The sequence below is a fragment of the Castor canadensis genome, chromosome 5, assembly GCF_047511655.1.
Source record: "Castor canadensis chromosome 5, mCasCan1.hap1v2, whole genome shotgun sequence".
In the NCBI taxonomy this organism is placed as follows: domain Eukaryota; kingdom Metazoa; phylum Chordata; class Mammalia; order Rodentia; family Castoridae; genus Castor; species Castor canadensis.
Window position 1 is genome coordinate 99234948 of NC_133390.1, and position 26107 is coordinate 99261054.

The window sequence follows — 26107 nt, forward strand, 5'->3', positions numbered from 1 at the left end:
TTATAAATTTTATTTAAACCTAATATGTCAACTAAACAGACATGCATAGATTCTAAGTTTGTATAATACAAAGGTACTATTTCAAATTTTCTCTAATTTAGTCAGTCCCACCAGTGGCAATTTATTGTGAAAATGCTGTATGTGCTGAGAAATGATGAAGATCTCTTCAGTGTACAAGAATTAAATATTTTTAAGACAGGAAGGCAGAACAAGTTCTGTCTGAGAATGGGTACCAGTAGGAGGGGGAGGGCATAAGGAAAGGGTAAATTAGCTGGAAATACTTTGTATTCATGTACGAACAATGAAACCTGCTGAGCTCCAAGCAGGAGGGTAGGGAAGGATAAAGGAGAAAGATGGAGGGGATGAATCTCATTTATATTGTAAGCACTTTAATATAAACTGTAACCCCTGTGCAACTGTAATATGCTAACAATAAGAAAAATTTTAAAAACTTAAAAAAAAAAGTTAAGTATTTTTATTGTGTCCTCTGACTGGTTTCTATGACTTGGACCCCAAATACAGAAAATTACGATTAAAGAAACACCAATAAACAAATTAAATTTATTACAGGTGTAGTTTAAAACTCAAAAACAAATAAGCCATAATTAACACATGGCAGAGAACTAAGTCACCATGATGTTTGACTAGCATTATGGGAATTAACTTTATGAAACTGTCAATTTAATGTCCAGTCAGGCAGTAAAATAAAATGTAGGAAAAATGAGGTGGGGAAGAGTGGTAGCAAATAGGATAATATTAAATTTTCTATGTTCACTTGGAAGGAAAAGAACCACTGTGAAACTATGACAAGTAAAAGTTGTGGTGTGATTTATAAAATTTAAAAACAAAGCTTACAGAAAACTCAAATATAAAATGTTTAACCCAAAATATTAGAATTGAAGTTAGTTTCTGAAAATTGAAGAGTTTAATTCTTTTTTTCCTTTTTTGCAGTACTGGGGCTGAATTCAGGGCCTCAGGCATCCTAGGCAAGTTTCTTTATGCAAAGTAACATCAAATTTAGAAACTAAGTGATTTCTACTATGTGTTTTGTATCTAGAAAATTCTTTTTAGAATTTAGTATTTATTTTTTAAAAGTGCATAACAGACATAAGACAGGATTATCAAAATTTTTTAAAAACTTGGTATATATTCCTTATTTCCAGTAATCTACAAACCTAATAAAAAATAAACTGAATCAAATTTTAAAACTGTCATTTGACTAGATAAAAACACCACGTATGTTTTAAAAATATAATTTCAAGTGACTTGAACCAAAACACTGACTCAACTGACCACTGATTTTCTCTCGAATACTGAGTTCTAAATCAACAAAAGTTTATGTACAGTTTTCTATCTTTTAAGAGAAACTTCTTTTGGCTTCATTTAGAAAAGTTACCTTTAATGGAACATATTATAGAGAAATTGCACTTTCTTATTCAATACCTAAATTTTCATAAGCAGAAATATGAAGTATCAATTTGTCTCCATCATTTATGTACTGATCTCTGGGGTTTACAAATAGCAACACTTTGAGGACTGATACCATAGATTTTGCTTAAGTTTTGAAGGGCGAAGAATAAAAAAAAAAAATCCCATATTCAAAATAGAATTACAAAACTGACTTATTCTACTTCAGTAAGTAAAGAGTAATTCTAAAATGGAACTGAGGAAGCTTTAAGAGAATAAAACATACCCATCCAAAATAGTGCTACCATAGTATAATTCATTCTTTAAAAAGCTATTTGTATTATTTAGACATAAAAGCCAAAAATCAAAACAAGCACTGCAGTTTTGATGCAGCATCAGTGTTTTTACTTCAGTGAATGAAAAATAATGGTCACAACTCAAATGAATGGGAATTTAATATGAATATATGCATCTTACCAGAGATGTGTGTTTACTACCAGAGATGTCTTAGCAATTCCATATTTCTCACAAAGTCAGTATAATTGTTGTAAAAAGATCAACTGTGGTTCTGAATACCCATTCACAGTTGACCTCAACAATGTATCTGATGTAGGAGACTGATTATCTGTGACAGGAAGAAGCATGTGGTGGTCCTCAGTCCCAAGTGGAAGAGCTAATGGTAGAGTCATATCAAAAGGCTTCACATCTATAGTTTCTGACAAAGGACTTTTTTGTATGCAATCTTGTTCACTCAAAGTATGATCCTCTACACTGGAATCTAGAGTTTTATCTGCACCTGAAAGGGAAGGGGAAAAAATTTTTTTACACTATCTTTAAAATCAAAACAAAATGCCTGAGGTTAGCCAGTCTACTTCCAAGTCTCAGAAGTTTCATTCCAACCTCCACACCTTTTACATAAACTATTTTTTTACTGATAATGCCCATTTTATTACCAATTAAACTCAAGACATGAATTCAATCATTCTAAACCAGGATGAGCTTTTTCTAACTTACTTTATTACATATCTGTCAAGTTTCATATACTGCCCTATGGCATTCGTCTTACTGCTACTTAACAGTCTACTCAGGTATGCCTTCAATCCTCATCTAGACTACAAATTCCTTGAGAGTAAATATCAAATTATGCTTCTCTAATTCCTTCCAAGTACTGAAAAGTGATATATTAAATAAATATTTGCTGACTATTTTAATGAGTTCATACTATTCTGTGAGCTCAAGCTCAAAGTATGAACTTTCATCTATCTTCAGAGGTGAGAAATTATCACATTGACTAAAGATGTACTTTTTGTCTTCAAATTTTCCACTAGTTTTATTTTAACATGCTCTTGTCACTCCAAGGTGTTGAATGATTTCACTATCCTTATTAAATAGATAAAAGTACATATTTGCTTTCATAAAATTATATTCTCCAGTCCAACCAGTCAAGAGTAAGACCTCTGCTTTCTTATCCTAGTGATTCATAACAATGTTTTCTCCATTTCTATCCCCACCTCTACCCTTTGAACTCTTCTTTGCTCTCCAAGGTCTCTACAGTTAAGCCTTTCCTTTTTTCATGTTTTGGATCAGGCTCTTGCTACATAGCTCAGGCTGGCCTTCAACTTATTTAACTCATTCAAAGTACTCAACACTGAAATATCACACAGACATTCTCATTTGTTCACTGAATATTTTAATGAGTAGTTCATACTATCCTGTGAATTCATAACCATAACATCTTCTTTAGCACTTTCATGTTTATTATATTTTACATTTTCTATTGATTCAAATTTCTGGCATCCTATAAAGGTAGTAAGATGAGGACTTGGGACTATGCCTTGTTCAACTCCATATTCCTTACACAGTTACATGTATTTTATAGCATTTAATAAAAAGTTACTCAATTAATAACTCACTGAGATGTTTCTAACTTAATTCTTATGATGTTTATGTTTTATATTATAAAAGACTCTTCACACACCAAAGCAGCCTAGTGTTTCTACTCATGACAGAATAAAACAGTAAGCATACTGAATCTTTTCCAAGGATCCATTTTAAGTAATAAGCTTAAAATTTTGTAGTATGGCTTTCTACTTTTGTGTCTTATAACAATCTGGGCTACTCGTTTCCTATTTCCTCTTATACATATGCTGGTCTTCATGATAACCTTCATAATAACTAGAGTCAACCCGGGTTACCCAGGCTCTATTATGGGATCAATGGTACTTAGTTTGCTTATACTCTTTCATTCATGAAACTGTTCACAAGTCAGGGTTTTTTTTTTTCCAAAGAGGGTCTCACTATGTAGCCCAAACTGGCCTCATACTTGTGGTTCCTCCTGCGTGCTAGGATTACAGGTGTGTACCACCACTCCTGGCTACAAGTCAGGTTTTTAAAGGAGGAAACAGTTGAAATGTTCAAATTTTTTTTTTATTATTACAAGTTGAATATCAAAATTAAGTTCCTACAATTACAATGCTAATTTCCTCATATGTGTATATCTAGTTTTATAATACAGGTATCTAATTCAAATCTTCAAAATTTACATCTCAACACTGTAAGAAATGTCACTAATATGAATGCAACAAATTGTTTTTAAAACATAAGTATTTACCAGAATGGACTTTTGTTTTGTGCTTCTTTAAATTTTTAATATCTGTATAAGAATTTCCACATAATTCGCAGATAAATGGTCTTTCTCCTGAAAAAGTTAAAAAAATTAAAACTTTAATATTTTAAAAGCTGCTAAGACAAATATATCAATGTTCATGAATATAAAGCAAAAACTATACTGTTTAAACTTGGTTTCAAACTAACATTTTAATCACTTCGTTGTAACACTGAATGAGGAATTCTACGCACATAGTTACTCCTCTCCTTTAAAGAAAACATATCCCAATTTCAGGAAAAACTGCCTTTTCATTAGCTGAAATTTGCCAACTTAAAAAAACAACCTATCTTGTATTTCTATCAGATATTTATCGAGTGTCAAATGTAAGCCAGGGTCTGGCTAAGACAGAGTGGGGAGGGGGGAGGTATTCTTGCCTGGAATGCATGAGGCTCATTTTCCCTAGCATAGGGGAAAAACAAATCGCTGAAAAACCCAGGAGCATGAGAAAACAGAAGCTGAATCTTGCCTGGGTGTTCATACTAATCTAAGTGGGAATTATGAGGAAGAAGTTTTGAAAAGAAAATGAGCACTACATTTTAAAAGTGGCATTTTCCTTTGTATAATCTTTAAAAAATATTCACTATTTTATTCTAATCTACACATTAAATTTTTATAATAAGCATGTCAATGTCAAAATTTATTTCCAAAACTTGGATACAAAAAGTTTAATAATAAAATCTGACATTATATTGGTATCAACTATATCTTTTCTCTTTTTGGGGCAGTACTAGGGTTTGAACTCAGGGTCTGTACATTTGAGTCACATCTGCAGCCCTTTTGGTTTTAGTTATTTTTCAGATAGCGCCTTATCATTTTACTTGGGGCTGGCCTTGGGCTATGATCCTAACTATATATACCTCCCACGTAGCTGGGACAACAGGCACACACCACGTCTGGCTTATTTTTTTTGAGATGCTAACTTTTTGCTGGGGCTGGCCTCAAAACATGATTCTCCCCATCTCTGCCTCTTGAGTAGTTGGGATTACAGGTGTAAGCACCACAGCTGGCTCTTCCTTTTCATTTCTTGGTGTATCTGCAGTTTAATCCAAGTCATTTTAAAAGCTATTGATTATCTGGCATATTTCTTGGAAAATCTATACAATTCTTGACTGAATTTAATTCGTATTCCAAACTAAAGGAAAAAAAGCAATGAAATAGGCAAATAAAAAGGTGATACTTATACATTAAAATACTACTATAGGTAAATTATGACTAGACACCATATAGTCCATAATGGGTTGAAAGCCAAGGTTTATAGAAAAAGAAATGAAGAGAGAACAAAAAATAATACGTTCTCCCTAAACACAGACCTGTATGGGATCGAAAGTGTTTGTTGAGCTCTCCTGAGGAAATAAAACTTTTCCCACAAATACCACATATGTATGGTTTTTCACCTAGATGGAAAATAAAAGATAGCGAAGTGGTGTACTATACCAATATAAAATTTATCAATTACAAATAAGTTGTCCTAGTAATCCTAAAATATTAAAGTGAAACCTCTCAATATTGTATTTTAGAGGTATTTTCAGTGATCTTACTTAAATGCACTCTTGTTTTATTCTGTTTACATAACCTGATATTTCTCTACACTACAATTTTATTCCTGCAAATGTTTCTTCAAGTACAAATGAACTGGACATGGAGTTTGATTTTTTATGACTAAGAGCACATTAAATTCATCATTCCATATCAAATCTATTGACTGTATTATTAAGGGAAAATAAAGAACATTTAAGGAAGATATTTAAACATCAACTCTACCCCCCGAAAAGATGACTCTTTGACCAAACTTTTCTTCAAAACTATAATTTGCATTTGAGCTGCTTATATTGAATTTTACACAGAATGTCTGTGTAGGAAAGTCTGAAAAAGTTAATAAAGTCAATTTTCTAACCAAACCCATCTCCTACCTCTTAACTTCACAATTTTATCCAAAGGAAATAAATTCTCAAGAGGATATGGTGTTCTAAAGTCCTAAAACATGTCTTACTTTAAATTATAAACAAATTATCTCACTAATTTTAATGTGTATAAGTTAAATGATAAAAAAAATTTTCCCTACCTTCTACTATTCTAGAAAATAGGTCAGTTTTTATATCAAATATTTATGTGAAAATCATAAGCAAAGCTTAAAAAAGCACAAACACAAATAGATAACCTAATATACTATAATCTACCTCTGTAAAAGACCAATTCTGCTTTTTCTTTTACTTACAACTTTCCCTATTTTAAACACTCTCTCCATGTCAAACTCTTACCTGTGTGTTTTCGTGAATGAGTGATAAGTGAACTAGAGACTGCAAATGCCTTCCCACAGGTGTCACATACATAAGGCTTTTCTCCAGTATGTCTTCGGACATGATAGGTCAGTGTGCTGGCTTGGGCAAATCTCTGTCCACATCTATCACAAACATATGGCTTCTCTCCACTATGCTTCCTATTGGTAAATAAGTATAAAGTCATACTTTGGTAAATAAAACAATTTGGAGGTCAAATAACAGAAAGCATTTTTCATATAGCATTTTATTTCACTTCATCTCAGGAAGCTAATACTGTACTGAAAATCAGCAATTGTTTCTATGGAAAATACTGCTAAAATATTAGTTATTATTAAAACAGTTCTGAGATCAGTTCGAAAAATTTTGCCATCATCTTTATACAGTTATCAGTAAGCCTCTAATAACTGCAATTACTTTGCTAATCTATTTACTCTCACTCTCACTTGTTAAAACTCCTTCAAACTATCAGCATCTCCTTACCCAACCTCACTCCCAGCTGACATCTTCCTTTCTGCTTCACTGAGAAGAATTTAATCAGAAGAAAATTCCCATCACAACTGTCTACCTACAGGCACCTGCACTTACATAGCTCATTTTCCTTCAGGTTAATTGTAACATGAGGTGACAGTTCATCTCAACGAGACTCCAATTTTAATAAGCACTTGAAATGCGCTAGTCTATGGTATCACTCTGCAATTCCTCCCAACCATTATCACCCTTACCCTTCACTCAGCCCTTGGACCATAGGACACAAATATGATATGCCTTCTACCTTGAGTGAGAGAGAGACCCAACCCATTTCACTTTTCCATTTCTCTGCTTTCCTTTACCAAAAACTGGAGTCTCCAAAACTTCTATTTCCATGTCTTCTTTATTAGCCTCTGCTTAAGACTGCTTTTGTCAAGAGCATTGATGATATCCCACTTTACTAAATCCAAGTCAACTCCTAGTCTGTCATCAGAAGTTTACACAATTTATCACAACCTTCTTGAATAATTTTCTTCACTTGGATCCCAAAGTCAGCCCACTTTCCTACCATATTGGATGCTCCTTCCTAGAGACTATCTTAGCTGGTTCTTGCCCATCTATTAAAGTAAACTCAGGATTCAGTTTTTTGATTTTTTTCATTCACTCTCTTGGTGACCTTATTAAATATTGGAACTTCAAAAATACCCATATTCTGATGACTACCAAATTTATATATTCAGCTAAAAAAACAGTCCCCTGAACTGCAGATGTTAATAGTTTGGATCTGGAATATTCCCCAATATTCAGTCATGTGCTAAAGGTTTGGTCCCCAGCTGGTGGTGCTTCTGGGTAATTAAAACTTTAGGAGGCGGGGCCTTAATAAAGGAAGGTCACTGGGGGCATGCCTTTGAAGGGTCCCCTACCCCTCCTCCCTCTCACTGTTTCCCAGCAGATAAGAGTTCTTTCCACCATGTCCCCTCTGCCTCACTACAAACCCAGAAACAATAGTCAAGAGACTGTGGACCTTTGAAACTGTAAGCCAACATTAACCTTTCCTCCTTGAAGTTGATTACCTCCGATATTTTGTCACAGTGACACAGGCTAACATGGAAAACTGGTATCATCAGGAGTGGGGGCTATCACTGTGCACCTGATGATGTGATTCAGAAACTTTTGGAATCTGCTTGTAGCAGGAATTTGAAAAAGCATGTTTTGGAGAAGCAGACTGGAGAAATCCTAGGATGCTGTAAGCAGAGCTTAGTGGGTAGCTTCTGGGCTGCTCAGAAGACTAGAATTCTCATAGGAATGTGGATAGGAACCAGGGATGGTGGCATGTCCCTAGAGACTAAGGCAGGAAGATTGAGAATTTGATGCTGGTCTGGGTTACATAATGAGACCTACCAAAACAGTTAAAAAAATAATAATAATGCTGACAGTAAAGATTGTGCCCATGAAGTTTCAGAGGGAAATGAGGACTCTATTTGGAATTCGACTAGAGGCCAGTGTCACATTCTGGCGAGGAACTTGTCTACATTTTGTCCATCCTGAGATTCTGTGTGGATTTAAAGGTGATAGGTTAAGGCTGGGGGCATGGCTCAATGGTAAAGTGCCTGCCTCGTGGGCACAAGGCCCTGAGTTCAAACCACAGTACCACAAAAAAGCAAGAAAACAAAATGAGCTAATAGTTCAGCAGAAGAAATTTCAAAGGAGCCTAGCATATAGGCTGTGGCATGGGCATTGCTTGCTATTTTTAGCCAGATTTACTGTGAGATGTGAGCAAAAAACAAAGTGGAAAGATTTGAAAACTTGCAGCTTGGTCAGAAAAGAAGTGTGGGTAAAGCTAGGGCCAAGGAAGGTGCACTTGCTGAGGACATGAACACCATTACAAAGAAGTCAATGGCACACACTTGTGTGCCAGGCCAGTTTGAGTTACATAACAAGCTTGAGGTTTAGGCTATGTAGCAACACCCTGTTTCAAAAAACCAAACAACCAACTCAAGGAAATATCCCTTGAAGGCACCTCAGGAATTATCCAGATCCCACTAATCACAGGCTCAAGGGTATAAAACTGTACACTTACTTGCCTTGAAAAGGAAGTGCTGGACACTAGAGAATCATATTCCCAGGACTCCTTACCTATATTCAGTCATACAGGCATTAAGAAGATGCAATAGCCATGGTCCAATACTGCTCCCAGGGACAGCAAAACTTGGCGTAGTCCACATGGCACTAGTTTTGCAGGCATACAGAATTTGAGAGTTGTGGGGATTCACAGAGGTTTCTACCCAGATTTCAAAGGAAAGCCTACAAGATCAGGGGTTGGACTAAGAAGGTGATGTTTGAAGCTCTGAGAGTGAAGCTGAAACTCAAGTTGGAGATCCAGAAATGTGGAACATCTGTCAAGGGAAGGTGCAGAGAGCAAGCAGAACCAGCCCAAGAAAGATGCAGTAGTTTGTAGCTCACATCATACCACACTGAGCCCCAGATGCTGAACATGGAGCTAAAGGATTTGATGTTTGTCCTGCTGGGTTGCCATCTTGCTTTGGTCTGATCCTTCCTTGGTATTCTCCATTTCCTCCTCTTTGGAATGGAAATATTTATCCTGTGCCATTGTGTCATGGAAATGTCTAAATTGGTTTATTATTATTGTTACAGGCACTCAGAGCTAAGCATCTGTCGAGTCTCAGAAGAGACTTTGCTTGGGCTTCTGAGCAATTCTAGAACTGCTCAGACTTTGGGGACCCTTAGAGATGGACAAAATGCATTTTGCATTGTGAAATGGGAATGAGCCACTGGGGCCAGAGGTAGAAATGTTATAGCTTGGATCTGAAATGTACTCCAGAGGCTCATGTGTTGAAGGCTTGGTCTACAATGCAGCAATGTTCAGAGGAAAGGCTCTGAGAAAGTGATTAAATCATAAAGACTCTGACCTCTTCAGTGGATTTTTCTATGGATGAGCTCATAATCTGATGGACTACTGGGAGATAATAGAAACTCAGGAGGTGGGACCTAGTTGAAGGGATTAAGGCCCTTGGAGATGTGCCCTCGGGCACACCTTGAGCTATGTCTTGTCCCTGGCCCCTTTCCTTCTCTCTCTCCCTTCCTCTTCTCCCCAGTCACCAAGAGCTGAGCACCTCTGCTCTACTATGCCCTGACATCATGCTCTGCCTCACCATAAGCCCAGAAACAAAAAAGTCAAGTGACCATGGATTAAAACCTGTTATACCGTGAGCCAAAATAAATGTTCCTCCTTTGGGCTAATTTTGTCGTAATGGGCAGTTTGTCAAAATGACAGAAAGCTAACATACAAGACTTAAATAAACAAGTGTCTATGGCACATTTCTGATTCAGATGTTTAATAGTCATCTCAAATTTAATATGTTCATAACTGCACTCCCGCTTAAAACTGCTCTAACCGTAAACCTTCCCCATCACAACTAATAGCAATTCTCTTCAAATCCTCACAAAGCTTTGAAATCATCTTTGACTCTTTTTTTCTTTATTCAGATCCCACATCCAAACTATAAGCAAATTCTGTTAGTTCGACCTTTATAATGTATCACAAATCTGTTACTTATTTCCTTCACTGTTAGCATCTAACCCTGAACCATCATCACCTTCACTTAGGTTTCATTTGCAGAGTCCTAACTAGTCACCCTGTTTCCACTTTTACAATTCTAATGGTTTTTTCCTAATATGGCAGCCAGAGGGATCCTCTTAAAATGCAAGCAATCTCAACAGGAAAAGCTTTATAATTGTCTACAAAAAACCCTTTGTATCTCTAAGCACTATCACCATTGTGATCTTATTTTCCAGTACCCCCTCCCTGCCCCACTCTTATTCCCTTCAAACCACCATGGCTTCCTTGTAGTTCCCTGAATGTGCTAAGAATACAATATGGTAGAACTTTAATTAGAACTCTACTGTCCTGAATTCTAACGAAATACTGTATTCAAAAGTCTATGATGATTAACAAAGGTCAAACAATCCATTTTTGTTGCTTTTTTTACCTTGCATGAATCTTGAGATTGCTAGAAGTTGCAAATTGTAAATTGCATACATCACATTTATAAGGTTTTTCCTCACCATGATGCATGCGACTATGGAAGACCAGCTGGCATTTCTGAGCAAATCCTTTATCACATAATTCACATTTGTATGGCCTCTCACCTAAAGGAACAATAAAATTTGTATTAAGAAGGAAAAAAATTCTGCTTTAATTGCTAAAGTCATAAGCTTTCAAAAGTAGTTATCAACAGTACTAGCTTTGGTATTTGGAAAATGTTAAGTACTAAAACAACAGCAAACAGGACCTTCCCAGACTATTAAAAAACATCCATAGAATTAAGAGAAATCTCTCAACACACAGTAGTGAAAGATGATCAATGAGAAAAATACATACTGTATCTAAAAAAGTACAAATCTAAGTGTACCAATGGGTGTGCATACTTTGCCGCTAGAAAAGTGACATGCAAAATAAATGTAGAAGCTGAGGACAGAATGTATGTGTAATTCAAATATGTTCAGAAATCAATGGTCTAGGAAGCATGTAATGAGACTTGTTGGTAATATGTGAAAATTGGCCTGAATTATAGTTACGTTTTTTTACTTATCAGCTGCAGTCTTTGTCCCTTAAATATTTAAAAAGCAAGCACCAAGTTTATGCTTATTTTGAGAGAAAATGGGTAACAAACTGATGCATTAGGACTTAGACATCAATTATGATAAAACAACCAATAAATATCTGACTACAATTACAAATAAATTTTCAAAAGTCTAACACTATTAAACACCTTTATGAATAAAAGAATAGCAAACTTTGGTCATATGCAGTCAACATTGTAGCTAGTATGTCTTCTACAAAAATTACTATTTTAGGGGTGTTAGCTCAGTGGTAGTGTTTAGCATGCATAAGGCTCTTGGTTCGACCACCAGGACCTTCCCCTCAAAAAACAATTTTCGTCTTAGTATAAAAGCAATTACATTTCCCCACAAACCAGTCCTACCTGTATGAGTTCGTACATGTGTTTTCAGCTGGTTACACTGGGTGAATGCCTTTCCACACAAGTGGCAGACGTAAGGTTTGACTCCTTTATGTATTCTCATATGCCTTCTCAAGCTGCTGGCTTCGGAAAATACTTTCCCGCATGTGTTACACATTGGCTTGGCCTTGGGATACCTCTGATCCAGCTCTTCCCCAGAGCTCTCCAGCTCATAAGGACTCTTTACACTGGCTATGTTAGACATAGAGTGTTCTTTCAGAGCACAATTTGGCTGTGACTTTCCACGTTTCCGTTTCACTGAAACAGTCTGCACGATATCTTGTGCTGGAAAAGTGTTTTCCACAACTGCTGTCAACTCAAGTTCTGAATTATCATTTCTTTGGGCAACTTGTTCAACCACAGATGTGGACAATTTATTTGCATCTAGGAATAATTCAACAGATGCATTCTCTAAAATGTCACTGGGATATTGCACTGTTTTAGTCTGTCCTGTTTTCTGGGAATTGAAAGACTTTTTCTTCTTTTTAGTTTGAGATGACTTCTTTGCTAAAGCTCCTTGTTTAGGATTTACAGGACCTAAATCTGCAGACACTTCTGATTTTTCCCGATTGTTATAATCTCGTAGAGTAAGAAGACAAGTCTGTTGATTCAATTCAATGTTTCCAGTAATACTAGATATCTCTGTAGAAGAGGGATTAGCAATAAAAGCAAAATCTTCCATTTTAATTTTACATTTAGTTACCACCTCTTCCACTTTGAGATAGTCAGCAGCCTGATGAATTTCTTTAACATTCCAACTGTAAAGAAAAAAGGCTAAATGACAACATTCTGATCAAACAAAAACTGTTTTTTGATATACAGCTGCATATACTTCAACGTACTTTAAAGATCTAATGAAGCAAAACACTAAAAAAGATACTAACTTAAACAACAAACAACATACAAAATTTAATTCAGTCAGAATAATATTTAGGCAAAGATCTCCAATTTTACAGAACCTGTAAACATGAGAAATGATGACTATTCACAAGCTGCTGAGAGACCACTACAGAAAAACAAAATGTTTCATTTTTCTGGCTGTTTTTAATTAAAAAGAAACTGGGACACAAATATAGTTGTTAGCAAGCCGCCACTGCTTCCTCCAGTTTTCCCTGAGACCTCTTCTGATAGCAACCAACTTTTCTGGATAGCAGCGGAGAATCTAATAAAAATCGCTTCCTATTACTTCCCCATTCTGCCCTGTGTGAAACTTTTAACTGTGCTTCTCATTACTGTGCATTTGAATTACCCAACCAAGGACCTTTCTTTTTTTTTGATTGGGGGGCAGGGCATGAACTCAGGGTCTTGCACTTGCTAGCAGGCGCTCTAGCACCTGAGCCACACTACCAGCCCTTTTTGTGTGGGTTATTTTTGACACAGTGTCTTGTTTTATGCCTGATTTGGCATGGACTGCAATGCTTCTATTTGTTTCCCTGTGTAGCTGGGATAACAGGCCATGAACCACTGCACCCAGTCACTGACTGAGATGGGGTCTTGGAAACTTTTTTTTGCCAGGGCTGGTCTCAAACCCTGATCCTCCTGATCTCTGCCTCCTGAGGAGCTAGGATTATAGGCTTGAGCGACTGGGTCCAGCCTAGATCTTGTTAAATGAAGATCCAAATTTAGTAAGTCTGTGACAGGGCCTGAGATTCTGCTGTTCTCATGCACTTCTTGGTGATGCCAATGCTGCTAGTCCAAGAATCACACTTGGGAGGGACAAGGTTTTAGAATGTGTTAGTTAAGCTCTCTCCAGCAATTCTCCCACTTTTTTTTTTTTTTGATAATTCCTTAATCTAATTGGCTGGAAAGACTGTCATGTTAGACTTATACAGAAAGACAAGTCATTTTAACATTCTAGTCAATATTTATTGAGCCATCTATCATATGTGGTACTGACAGATATTAAAAAATGTCAGATACAAGGTGCTGGTGGCTCAGGCCTGTAATCCTAGCTACTCAGGGGGCAGAGATCAGGATCTCAGTTCGAAGCCAGCCTGGCCAAATAGTTCGTGTGACCCTATCTTGGAAAAACTCAGCACAAAAATAGGGCAGGCAGAGTGGCTCAAGGTGAAGGCCTTAAGTTCAAACCCCAGTACCACCAAAAAAAAAAAAAAAAGAAAGAAAGAAAAAGAAGTATCAGCTGGGCTCACACCTATAAACCTAGCTACTCAGGAGGCAGAGATCACGAGGATCACAGTTTGAAGCCAGTCTGGGCAAATAGTGCTTGAGTCCCACCTTGAAAAAACCCTTCACAAAAAACACTTGGGGGAGGGCTTAAGGTGTAGGCCCTGAGTTCAAACCCCAGTACTGCAAAAAGTATAGAAACTTAAGATATTTCTTCTTATTGGCCCTTGACTCTAATTTCTAAAATATACCATGAATTTTTGCAGTCAATTCTCTATTCGCAAAGAAATAGCACAAATGCTCAAATATATATAAAAACAATCTAATTCACTTGCATTTCATTTGGGAGGCTGAGGAGAACAGAGGTTTGAGACTAGCTCAGGCAAACAGTTTGTGAGGCCCATCTCCAAAATATTTAGAGCAAAATGAACTGTGGTTCAAGTGACAGAGCACCTGCTTTACAAGCTTGAAGCCCTGAGTTCAAACCCCAGTACCACTAGAAAAAAAAGTATAATAAATGCAACACTACTAGAATGAAAAGATCAAATTTACTCTTATACTACCTGTTGGGGCTCAAATTATATTACTGCTTCATGTTCCATGCAATAAAGCACCTAACAGAGAACAAGGCTACGTAGCCTTTATGACCAATAAAACTAGAATCAAGTCACACACTAGTTGTTCAATACTGAAACAGTAATTTATACAAACTATTTCACATTCTATAATCTCACTGACAGTTAAGAGAATTTATCAGTACTTGTTTACTTTAATAGCTGATCTCTGCTTTTGTGTACAAGCATTAAGTTACAGTACTTTCAAACTTCCTTCTATGTTTTGAACATTCACTGAAGGTCATTTAATTACATATTGCCAGGTATATGGCTAAATTTGGTAAAGGATTAGTTCCCTTAATACTCAGAACATACTTCTGAAGTCTATTATAATCTTCATTTTACATAGCAATTAAAAGAAAAATAAGGGGCTGCAGGTGTAGCTCAGTGGTTAAGCACTTGCCTAGCATGCATGAGGCCCTGGGCTTGATATCCAGAAACACACACACAGAAACACACACACACACACACACACACACACACCCAAGCCAGATTTCCAAAGAAATTAAGTAACGTGTTCAAGAACCAAGATTTAACCAAGGTAATTTGGCCCCTGAATCCACTCAATTTTCTATTATTTTGCTTGTTTTCTTAATTCCTAAATTGCTCAGCTTTTCTATTTTGGTAGACATCTTCTCTCACACTCCTGACTGGGCTCAAACAATTAGCTATCTAGCTTATCATGGAAGACATGCATCAAAAAAAAAAAAAAAAAAAAAACACCTGCCTCTTCTTCACACTGGTTATTTGCATGAAGGCACAAAGAAAGGTGCTCTGTAAGATTTTTTCTTGACTAGTTCATTGAGGAAGAGAAACCGTTAAAATTGACTGTCAACCAAAATTCACTAGCCTGAGGCTACTATCTATTGAGTATTCTAAACTCTTTTTTTTTTTTTTTTTTTGGTGGAACTGGGGTTTGAACTCAAGGGTTTCAAGATTGCCAAGCAGGCACTTTACTGCTTGAGTCACACCTTCAGTTCATTTTCCTGTGATTTTGGGTATGGGGGTCTTGAGAACTATTTGCCCAGGATGGCCTCAACCTCATTCCTCCTGATCTCTACATCCTAAATAACTAGGATTACAGGCATGAACAACTAGCACCCAGCAATTCTTAGATCATAGGCATCTATATAACGAACTATTTAGTAAATTTAAATAATTTGTCACATGAGCTTAATCTATGACATTGCTCTGTTCCTTTAATTTGTCCAGAACTGACTCACTTGAAGATTTCATTATACCAAAATTTTAAAATTCCAAAACAGCATCAACATCTCCTTTTTTTTTTATTTTTCAGTACCAGGAACTGAATACCCTTATGGCCTCTTGCCACGGAATCAACTAAGTGAGCCATGTCCTCAGCGCAAACATTTCCTTTTCAAAAAAAGGCCTAAGTAGCATCTTGATTTTAGCATTTTTATTCTGCTTAGTGTTTACAAGCAATATGTATAGAGCCCTTCTGGATGTGAATGAGTTTCTATCAAAATGGTGGTTATTAGTGGGTGGCAAAATTTCAGGTATTTCCCCCTTCCCTTTTTACACCTTCTAATTCTTCTCTAAGAAATGTGGAATCCAAGGGGAAAAGTAGAAAAAATAAAGAAAACTAATGTCTACTGCAAGATGGGGTTTCAAGTAAATCCTCCTTTAATCTTTGCAGTAACACAATCATTACTTTTTTTTGGGGGGTGGGTGGTACTGGGTTGGAACTCAGGGCTTCACATCTATGCTTTACTACCAGAGCTATGACTCAGGGTCTTGTACTCTTATCATTTGAGCCATACCAACCAAGCCCATATCTCCTGGGGTTTTTTGTTGTTGTTGTTTTGTTTTTATAGATGAGGAATCAGTGAGGCCCAGAGAAACTCAAGAAGATACAGTGATTAACAGGCAAAATCTAAGTCTAAAGGCTGTAAATCTCTCGCCAGAAAGTTATCAACAGTCTACTCATGTCTACCCTTTCATAAAAGATGGAGGAAAGAAGACAGGCATAATATAATCCATTTCTTTTCATTTTTATCTTCTCTATCTTTTCTCCTATAACTAGGAATGTACTGCTATTAATCTAATCATATGGTTTACTATGTAGAGAAGACACACAGTGTACGAATTATCAGACTCCTCAGAATCCACTTGTTAATGCAGTGACAGCAGTAAGCACCTCAGAGAAGTATTCTAGTACCTCTGACTTACTTGAGCATTAGTTAACAGTGGTTATCAGTGGGTGGCAGAATTTCAGTTGTTTCCTTTTCCCCTCTTCTGATTTTTCTGTTAACCAGGTTAACAGAGAAAACAGAAAGACTCATTGCCATTTATGCTCCAACAAAGTTGCTTTCCAGAGTTAAGATCAGGAAGAGTCCTATACACAACTATTTGTGGTTGGCACTTCCTTCTTTCCAAACAAGGTGTTTCAACTCCAAACACTTTTTAAGTAGGAAACAGAGAGTGAGAGAGAGACCAGAGGAATACAATGACTGAAAAGTAACAGCAAACTCAAATACTCTTAGAATTCAGTTTGAACACCACATTTTCAAAACTGAAAAGGTTTTGTTTCAGAACTCTTATTGTTCACAATGTGCTTTTTGGGCTTCTCAAACATATGTCCATCTCCAATCAGTAATATCGACTTCTTTATTAAAACAAAAACTGGGTAAAAATATTTGAAGACTAAGTGCAGAAGCTGAATGGGAAAAAATACAAATTAGTTTTGCTCTAAAGACTACTGACTAGCTTTTATAACTGGAAATAAAATGTGTACTTTACCTGTCAAGATTTAAAGTTCCTGTGTATATAAACTCCAACAGTTTCTGAAATCCATCAGCCTTCACCTGACTCTGATCAAGAAAAACATTGTTCTCAGAAGTGCTTCTGTATATCGCACCAAAATACTCACTAAAGGAGGCAAGCACATTCCTATGGGCTTTAAACTGGAATTCCCCAATCACTATGGTGCAGTCACAAAGAAAACCTGCTTCTCGCTGTTTGTTCAGTCTCTCTAAAAGGTGCTCACAGTGGTGTGAATACTGCATTTTGGTATCAGAATGGAATTTCACCCTTGATCTAAAAAACAAAAGAAACAGTAAGTTAGTAACCCTAAGTTTTCATCAAATGTTCACCCAAGATACTGGCGGTGGAGAAGGGGCAATGAAGAATTGTTAGCTTTCATTTTATCCCCCCTAAAAACCATCATCAAACATGTTTGGTTAAGAATGTTCAAAGGGTAAGTGCCTTTCTTTGTTTCACCTTGGATACTAACACCATCCTCGGGACACTTCAACAAATGACGGCGAATGGGAACAGTTCAACGAACTGCAGTAAGGGATTTCAGTAAGCTTTTACAGTTGAACTCTCAAACTTTCAAGCTCAGTAAGTATGCTAAGGGAGAAAAAATAACAAACCACTAAGACGTTCCTTGAGACAAATGGGGGGGAAAGGCAGGCTATGAATTTGTTTTACATGCTCCCCAGTCTCCGAAACCTGAAGGCTTGCGCAGCTCAGTTTCTGAAAAGCGCGAGGCGATGCCACGGGCGGGGAAAACGTTGGGCCAAGGATTGTCAAAGGTTCGGTCACTCGCCCCGAGGAGGCCACACCCTCCTCTCTCTCTCTCGACGCCCGGCGGCTACGGAGTGACAACCAAAGCCAGTCCCTCCTCGGCTTCTCTGCCCTGCCCTGCTCCCGGCTCTCATCCCAGCGAATTCCCACAGCAGAGATTGTGGCCTGGGTCACTGACGGCTGCTTCACCCAAGCTTTTCACCTACGGCCGACACACCCTAGAACTGCAAGGAGCCTGCCCTCCAATGACTCAAGGTCTGGAAAGGGCTAGGATGGCGGCGGGGGGTGAAGTCAGCACTCACCGGTAGCCACTCAGAGGGAACAGTTCCTTCACTCTCTCTCCGCCATCTTGCGAGGACGTCACAGCGCGGCGCAGCGCTCCGCCTCTCGCTTCTTCCTCCCCGCCTACGCCACATCCGGCTCCGCCGTTCCGTAGCGACGCAAAAGGAACTAGGACCGTAGGGGTCCGACAACCGCCGAGTCCCACGAGCTGCCCAGAGCCGGGACTGTCCAGCATGCTAGGGGCTCCCAAAACAGCCGGCATCAGGGAGTCCTGGCTGAGGGCTCGTTCACAGTATTATAGCCTCCTTCCTCATGCCATGTCTGTCCGGTCAGTCTGCAGCGGTCGGCCCGGATGTGCACCGAGGCGGGTCCCAGCGCCCCGCGGGTCACTCCGGGAGCCAATTGCGCACTGCATGCTGGGACTTGTAGTTGCTGCTCTTCTCCCATGAGCCTCCCTTCCTCCCTCGGCTCTAGGCCAGTGAAAACGACTGCTTGGTGTTCTCGGGCTCCTGGCCGTGGGGGTGTTTGAGCCGAGACCGCTCACCCTCTCCCTCCTTCACGTACCCCAGAACCCTGGGGACCCCCGGAGTGCTGTTTGCTCCAGTCAACTGTAGCTCACCTTGCCAGATGCCCTTACCTGCTGATACAACTCAAACGCACGAAAGCGAAGCAAAGCCGCGAGGCACACTAGGCATGCGCTGCTCGGGAGGAAGGTGGGCTGTGTACCGGAAAAGGTTTTCTTGCGGCTGGACCAGAACGCTTTAATACAATTACTCACATCGAGTTTGGATTTTGTTCAGTGAAAGAACAGCTCTTTGTTCAGCATACAAAAATTTCTTCCCCAGTACCTGCGGCGTCATAAATCTCAGAAAACTACAACTTACACATTTTTTCTTAAAAGTTATGTGTCCGGACCTTTAGGAATTCACCTATAAATTTATTTTAGTCAAATCTCAACTTGAATTCTCTTCTGAGGTTTTTTCCCCTACCAGAATCTCTTTGCTCTCTATACACAGGGTGAATCATATTTGGGAATAAAACTATACAGCCGTTGTGTTTATAAGAAAAGTTTTGAGACTGGTTCTTTTAATTTTTTTATTATTGTTATACTGGGGGTAAATTGTGACATTTACAAAAGTTCTTACAATGTGTCATAGTTAAACTCACTCCCTCGAGACTGGTTCTTTGTTGATTCATCTTTCTCAATATAATTTTCTTCTGATTCCACCTTTTCAAAACGTTAATTCAGCAGTATTCGACACTATTTAGAATAGGAATAAAACATAGTCTGGCCTTGGGAAAATGTAATCTCCAGGGGAAAACTAAATGACAGAATGCTTATGAGGCGACATTGCTAGTAGTTTTTGTGCTATGTTTGATCCCCCACTCTGGGCTGTACATTATTTTTTCAGTATTAGAATAGTCGCGAGTCTAATATGATTTTTTTTTAATATCAGGTTATTCACTGATAAGAAAACTTTATGAAAAGATTTGGTGAACACACCTTCAACTAAAGACCTCACACTCCTAGCAATGGAAGTTTTGTTATTATCAAGACGATGTATTGATAGGACCAGGGTACCTAATTGGACCGTTACTAAAAGGGTGTGTTTCCGCCCGGTTTCGAACCGGGGACCTTTCGCGTGTTAGGCGAACGTGATAACCACTACACTACGGAAACCAAGTTGTAACAAAGCTTGGAAAGATCCTTCTTATGTACATAGTAACGTGCAGTTTACAACTGCCTTAAGTAGAATTGATGCAATATTTTTGGCAAAGGAGTACTGGAAAAAGAAAACCGTATGTTCAATTGAGCAGTGCTGAAACTATTTCAAAAGTTGAATTTGCGTGCACTTTTTTGCAAAGCCCTGTAGGTACCGCTGTAGAAGCGAGGTACCCTTTTGGTGCTGGCCCTTTTTTGTTTCATTTTGGTGCTGGCCCTTTAGGTTAACTTTATTTTCCCAGGGGGGAAAAAAAACCCGTTTTATTACACATCGCTCAGCCGGTTTCTGCTCAGTGGAAGGAGAGTTACCAGGTTTCTTCCGCTGGGGAGGTTGGCGGTGCGCGGATGCCCAGGTCCTAGCGCCCGGGATGGTATTTGTGTCTATAATTCCAGCTACTCGCGAGGCGGAGACTGTTGGATGGAGGCTCGAGGCCAGCCTATTGAAAAAGTTAGCGCGCCTCCATTTTAATCAACGAGTGGTGTGGTAGTGTGTGTGTGTGTGTGTGTGTGTGTGTGTGTGTGTGTGTAAAACGTAAGGTCCTGCCATTAAAAAAAATCATGTACATTTTTAGAACCCACAAGACAGAAATACAAATCAAACACTCGTTTTGCACCCATGCATCCTTTTCCTTCCTCTTTTGAGCAGCGGGGCGTTCCAGAAGCGCTGGCAGTGCCCCTCCACACCCTGCAACAACTCCCCCGACCCTTGGCAGGGTTTCCGGCGGGTCCCACCGCGCAGGGCTGCTGGCTAGGATTCCACGACTTTGGGACGCCTTCTTTCTCTAGATGCACCTGTAGGATTGGGTCTGTAGGCTGGGGAGCGGCTTTCGCCGGATTCCTGGGTCTAGGGGCCCAGCGGTGCAGGTGACCCACCCCGTCCTCTGTGACGCGGTGTTCCAGGCCACCGTCCGGGCAGCAGCCCGGTGACACCCGGCGACACTGGGCGACAGCAGACGGTGGCGGCATGAGCTACCACCAGCTCCCAGTGGTGATCGACAACGGCTCGGGCGTGATCAAGGCGGGCCTGGCGGGGACCCGCGAGCCCCGGTTTCTCTACCCCAACATCGTGGGCCGCGCCAAGCGCGTGGGCAAGGCGGCCGAGGGGCAGGAGCTGTGCGTGGGCGACCAGGCGCAGGACAGGAGGAGCTCGCTGTCCATCAGGTATCTGTCCCTGCCAGGGGCGGGCGGCGACAGCCCAGCCGGGGATAGCAATGGTGACGAAGAGGATCGGGAAGCCAGCCACAGGGGAGTTTCAGCGCCCCGACATTTAAAGACTGAACGTTTGTGCTCTGTATCAGTATAGAAGCATTCAAACACAAAGATAGGTTATCTTTCAGAATGTACACTGTCATTTAAGAATGTCACATAACAGGGTGCTTTTTTTTTGTCATTTGGGATTTTCTCCCAATTAATTGGTACTAAAACTATACTATAATGTGGGAATTTGCCAATTCTTTAAAAAGTCACAGTCCTCTAAAAGGGGGAGGAAGAAAAAGATAAGCAACAAATGATTGTAGAGGAAACAAATGGTTGCTAATGTTTGCTGACAGTTTTTTTCCAGGAGAGGCTGGGGCGGCTACTGCCTATAAAGGGCCATTGGTGATAAAGACCGGGGTTAGCTAAGGTTTGAAGACAGGAGAATCTGTCTCCTATTTATCCTATTGCTCTCCCTACAGCTACCCGGTGGAGCGCGGTCTCATCACTTCCTGGGGGGACATGGAGGTCATGTGGAAGCACATCTATGACTCTAACCTGAGCCTGAAGCCCTGCGATGGTCCAGTCTTGATTACCGAGTCGGCCCTGACCCCCATAGCCAATAGACAACAGATCTCCGAAGTGTTTTTTGAGCACCTGGGTGTTCCTGCCTTCTATATGTCCATCCAGTCTGTGCTGGCTCTCTTTGCTGCTGGCTTCACTACTGGCTTGGTGCTGAATTCAGGTGCTGGGCTTACCCAGTGCGTCCCCGTCTTTGAGGGTTACTGTCTGCCTCATGGGGTACAGCAGCTAAATCTGGCAGGCCTTGACCTCAACAACCACCTCATGATGTTGTTGAAGAACCAAGGTATCATGCTGCTTAATACTTCAGAAAGAAAAATTGTTGCAGACATTAAGGAGACCTGTTGTTACGTGGCAGTGAACTACGAGGAGGAGATGGGCAAGAAGCCTGGTGGCGTGGAAAAAGTTTACACACTACCGGATGGGAAGACCATCAGGCTCTATGATGAGCAATTTCGTTGTCCAGAGGCCCTTTTCTCTCCATGTCTCATGAACCTTGACGTCCCTGGCATTGATAAGATGTGCTTCAGCAGTATAATGAAATGTGATACAGATTTGAGGAATTCCTTCTTTTCCAATATTGTCCTTGCTGGGGGATCAACCTCTTTCCCTGGTTTGGACAAGCGGTTAGTTAAGGATATAGCAAAGGTGGCCCCTGCCAACACCCCTGTGCAGGTTACAGCTCCTCCAGAAAGGACACTATCGGTGTGGATGGGAGGTTCTATTCTTGCATCCCTGTCTGCCTTTCAGGACATGTGGATCACTGCTGCAGAGTTTAAAGAAGTTGGACCCAATATAGTACACCAAAGATGTTTCTGAAATACAGATAAATGATTAGAAAAAAATGTTTTGAGCATATGTGACAAACAAAATACTTCAATTGTTGGATGTTCACGACTCTGTTGCATTTCTATAAAGGGGAAATACTAATGGTAATAATAATACTGGTGAAACAGTGAATATTCAGTAGAACCGAGTTAAATGCTATAGGAGGCTAGAGGTATGACTCAAGTGGTAGAGCACTTTCCTAGCAAGTATGAGGTCCTGAGCTCAAACCCCAATACCACCAAATAAACCAATAAGTCGATAAATTAAATAGTACTGTAGGAAGCACTATTGTTGACCTTGAAGGGAGACAGCCATCGTTGGTACGATATCCTACGTGCCAAATGAGTGATAAGATTTAAGGCTGTTGAAGTTTAAGAAAAGATTGCTGTGGGAAAAAAGACTTCATAACAGGATGGGATGGCATCAGGATAAGTGGGGGAAATAAAGAGAGCCAATATCCAGGCAAGCATAATGGAATGAACCAGGGACTAGAGATGAGAATGAGCAAACATATTCAAGGCATGTTTAATGACTCATTTTGAGCAGAGTAAGAGATACACTAGGAAGGTAAATTAAGGCCAAGGGATGAAAGGCTTTGAGTGTTAAATGTCCTCTGGACAAAGGAGACCAATCAAAATTGAAAAGCAGGAGACATAGGGAATTATGTTAAAATGAGCATGGTATTATCAGGGAGAATAAATTGGACTTGGGAAGGCACTGGATTCAATGATGAATTAGAAAGTTATTAGTTCAGATATGAAGAATCTAAATCTTGTATTTAAGATTATAAGCAATATGAGTTGAAGAAATTATGAAAAACTGACAATATCTGGTGCCTAATTAGGTAGACATGAAGAGAAAAGAAGGGTCTGAGATGACCTGGGTAGCTGAGAGGATTGTGGCAGTATTGACATGAGTCAAAGTATTTAGTATGTGCTCCACACAAGGCACTGTGCTAAGTGCAGTGAGTCCTAAATCAGGACTCAGATCCTGTCCTTATAAAGGCACAGTGGCACAGGCCTTAGTCCTACATACACAGGAGGTTGAGACAGGAGGATCCCTTGAGCACAAGAGTTCTAGGCCAGACCGAGTAACACAGAGAGACCCCCAACTCAAAAAAAAAAAAAAGCAGTCTAGTAGAAGAGGCAGAATTCAAAACCTAAATTATAATGCTTCATGGTAGGAAGAGACTTGGTGTCCTAAGAGATGTACACAATGTTGTGAGGGTCCAATTCCAGAAGAAGGCTCTAGGAGGACTTTCTGGTAGGTTTGGACTAGACTTAGAGGATAGCTATGACTTAAACGTACTAGAGTGCTTTTCCATCTGAATTTAGGGTCAAAATATGTGAGTGTGTGTCCACACACTGCTACCTACTAGCTGCAGGGCTTAAGTAAGCTGTTCAAACATTTGAAGATGAATTTCCTCATCCTTAAAATGGGATGGGTGGTCCCCATCCATCTCACAGGGTTATCGTGTAGTTTAAGGAGATTTTCAAAATACGATGAAGTTACATTCTCCTTACAGAATTAGGGAATTTTTAGGCCCCCTCCACTGCATCAAAATGGTTCCTTTGTGTTGTCCAGTGCATTGTCACTTGTATTTCTGCTGATCACTTTCTGCAACTGTATCTTTTAGTTTGCTCCTCTCTCTCCCTCACTGGCTATGCTCACTAGCATTTGCTTCTTCATGTCGTCCCCTTCCATGACGCTTTCTATGTGAACTTCCTGTAGGTACAGAGAAATGACTAGAAACACTTTCCCCTTGGAAAAAACAGTAGGGCAGAGGTGCTGAGGCATAAAAGTGATGGGCATGTATGAGGAATAGGAAGAAACTCAGTTTGGCTTGGGTGAAGCATTTGTGAAGAGGTACATTTCATTAGTTAGCACCTGTCTCCCTTGTTAATGATTGTCTACGTTTTTGGGTGAGGTATAGAAAAGGGCAGTTTGAACAGTTGAACACTCACTAGATTGACAAATATTAGAGAATGATCCCAAATTCCCACTTTATTTTATTTAGTTTTTTGGAGGCAATGGGGTTTGAATTCAGGGCCTCACACTTTCTAGGCAAGTGCTCTTACTACTTGAGTTACTTCACCAGCCCCCAACCTCTCACTTTATAGTTCTTTAAACTATAAAGTTTAAAGTGGTGAGGCAAGGTGCCTCACACACAATCCCAGCTACTTGGGAGGATTGTGGTTCAAGGTCAGCCCTAGCAAAAAAGTTGAGACACTTGTATCAACCAATAGGCTGGGTGTGGTGACAGTGTCAGTCATCCCAGCTGCATGGGAAGTGTAGATAGGATGGTAGTCTTATTTACAAATCAGGCTCAGGCAAAACCCAATGACCCTATTAGGAAAATAACTAAAGCAAAAAGGGCTGAGGGTGTGGCGCAAATGGTATAGCAATTGCCTAGCAAATGTGAGGTCCTGAGTTGAAACCCCAACACTTGCCCTCCCTCAAAAGAAAACAGGGTTACATTATCTCATCATTGTCTAAACTTCAGCAAACCAGAGAGATAGGTAAAACAAGTAAGCCATTCTCACTTTACAGATGAAGAAATTGAGATTTAAAAAGGTTAAGAGATTTGAGTTTAAATGTTTGCCTTACTCACACAGTCCTTAATCCCATTCTCTTAGGCAGTTGTCTGAGCAACCAGCCTGGAATATTCTGTAGACTCTAGCCTCTTCCACAGGCTATAGATGATCCCTTTCAAGTTAATTTAGGGGCAAAGGGAATGAAATGTCAGTTCTATTTTCCCTGTCCTTAACAATACAAACCAATCTCCTTTATCTTTTCACTTCTCTCTGGAGGACCAATAGACAACTCTGCAGAGTTTACACAATTGGACAATAGTAAACTTTTCTAGATCAGCTGACCAGAGAGATGAAAAACTGCATTATACTGGCCATTATGAAAAGCCGCACAATTTATGGCAGACTATTTCTCTCTTTTTACTATATCACAACACAGATTAAAGCAAAGTCAATGACTGAAAAACCTTTGTTTCCTAATAAAATGGAGTTTCATTTCTTAATATAAAAAAATGAAGTCATTACACTTAATAAAACACATCCGTTACTCAAAGACAAGGCAAGGAAAAGGTGTTCCAAGTGGAAAAGGGCAGGGCAGGAACTCTGACTCAGCTCACTGGGCCCAGAGCCAGTGTTGCCTGGGGATGTTTCCATAAAATTTTCCAACAAATGTGATAATCAGAAGTAGGGATCCCTGTTCTGTGTCCTTGTCCTAAATTTTTCTCTGTGAACGGCCATTTTTTAAGGTAGTGGAGGTACACCAAATCTGGTCTGTAGGGAATAGAAAAAGGTGTTATAGTTTTGATGTCTAAAGAA

The 26107-nt window shown here is 39.5% G+C and overlaps 3 protein-coding genes and 1 non-coding gene across 6 annotated transcripts in view; 2 read left to right on the top strand and 2 right to left on the bottom strand.

Annotated features, from left to right (window-relative positions):
• Positions 1 to 16917, top strand: part of Lrrc34 (leucine rich repeat containing 34) — a 41317-nt gene extending 24400 nt beyond the window's left edge. The window contains exon 11 of the mRNA XM_074073817.1: positions 15900 to 16917. Coding sequence (XP_073929918.1) covers positions 15900 to 15947 — 48 coding nt within the window. The 3' untranslated portion in view covers positions 15948 to 16917. The remainder of the gene's footprint in view (positions 1 to 15899) is intronic.
• On the bottom strand, positions 812 to 19110 carry Mynn (myoneurin). Of its 3 annotated transcripts, XM_020185576.2 has the most exons (8): positions 18454 to 19110; positions 17363 to 17659; positions 11829 to 12622; positions 10833 to 10992; positions 6334 to 6512; positions 5386 to 5469; positions 4019 to 4105; positions 812 to 2203 (listed from the first exon to the last, which is right to left on the bottom strand). In XM_020185576.2, the coding sequence occupies exons 1-8, from the start codon at positions 18693 to 18695 to the stop codon at positions 1941 to 1943; spliced, it is 2106 nt and encodes a 701-aa protein (XP_020041165.2). In that variant the 5' UTR covers positions 18696 to 19110; the 3' UTR covers positions 812 to 1940. The 3 variants fall into 3 exon arrangements, with proteins under 3 accessions (XP_020041165.2, XP_073929915.1, XP_073929916.1); XM_074073814.1 differs by lacking the exon at positions 5386 to 5469; XM_074073815.1 differs by lacking the exon at positions 18454 to 19110 and having other exon boundaries at positions 17493 to 17628.
• Positions 19111 to 20041: 931 nt separating this feature from the next.
• Positions 20042 to 20114, bottom strand: Trnav-aac (transfer RNA valine (anticodon AAC)). The gene has a single exon. It is a non-coding gene; the product is annotated as a tRNA-Val (tRNA).
• Positions 20115 to 20715: 601 nt separating this feature from the next.
• On the top strand, positions 20716 to 23845 carry Actrt3 (actin related protein T3). Its single transcript, XM_020185577.2, has 2 exons — positions 20716 to 21317; positions 21833 to 23845. The coding sequence occupies exons 1-2, from the start codon at positions 21121 to 21123 to the stop codon at positions 22749 to 22751; spliced, it is 1116 nt and encodes a 371-aa protein (XP_020041166.1). The 5' UTR covers positions 20716 to 21120; the 3' UTR covers positions 22752 to 23845.
• The last annotated feature ends 2262 nt before the right edge of the window (positions 23846 to 26107 follow it).

Coding starts and splice junctions, on each gene's coding strand:
- Mynn (XM_020185576.2), bottom strand. CDS start 18,695: ATGCCGGCTGTTTTGGGAGCCCCTAGCATGCTGGACAGTCCCGGCTCT. Junction 17,660..18,453: donor TTCCCTCTGAGTGGCTACCG/GTGAGTGCTGAC, acceptor TTTGTTTTTTAG/ATCAAGGGTGAAATTCCATT. Junction 2,204..4,018: donor CAAAACAAAAGTCCATTCTG/GTAAATACTTAT, acceptor CTTCCCTTTCAG/GTGCAGATAAAACTCTAGAT.
- Actrt3 (XM_020185577.2), top strand. CDS start 21,121: ATGAGCTACCACCAGCTCCCAGTGGTGATCGACAACGGCTCGGGCGTG. Junction 21,318..21,832: donor AGGAGCTCGCTGTCCATCAG/GTATCTGTCCCT, acceptor CTCTCCCTACAG/CTACCCGGTGGAGCGCGGTC.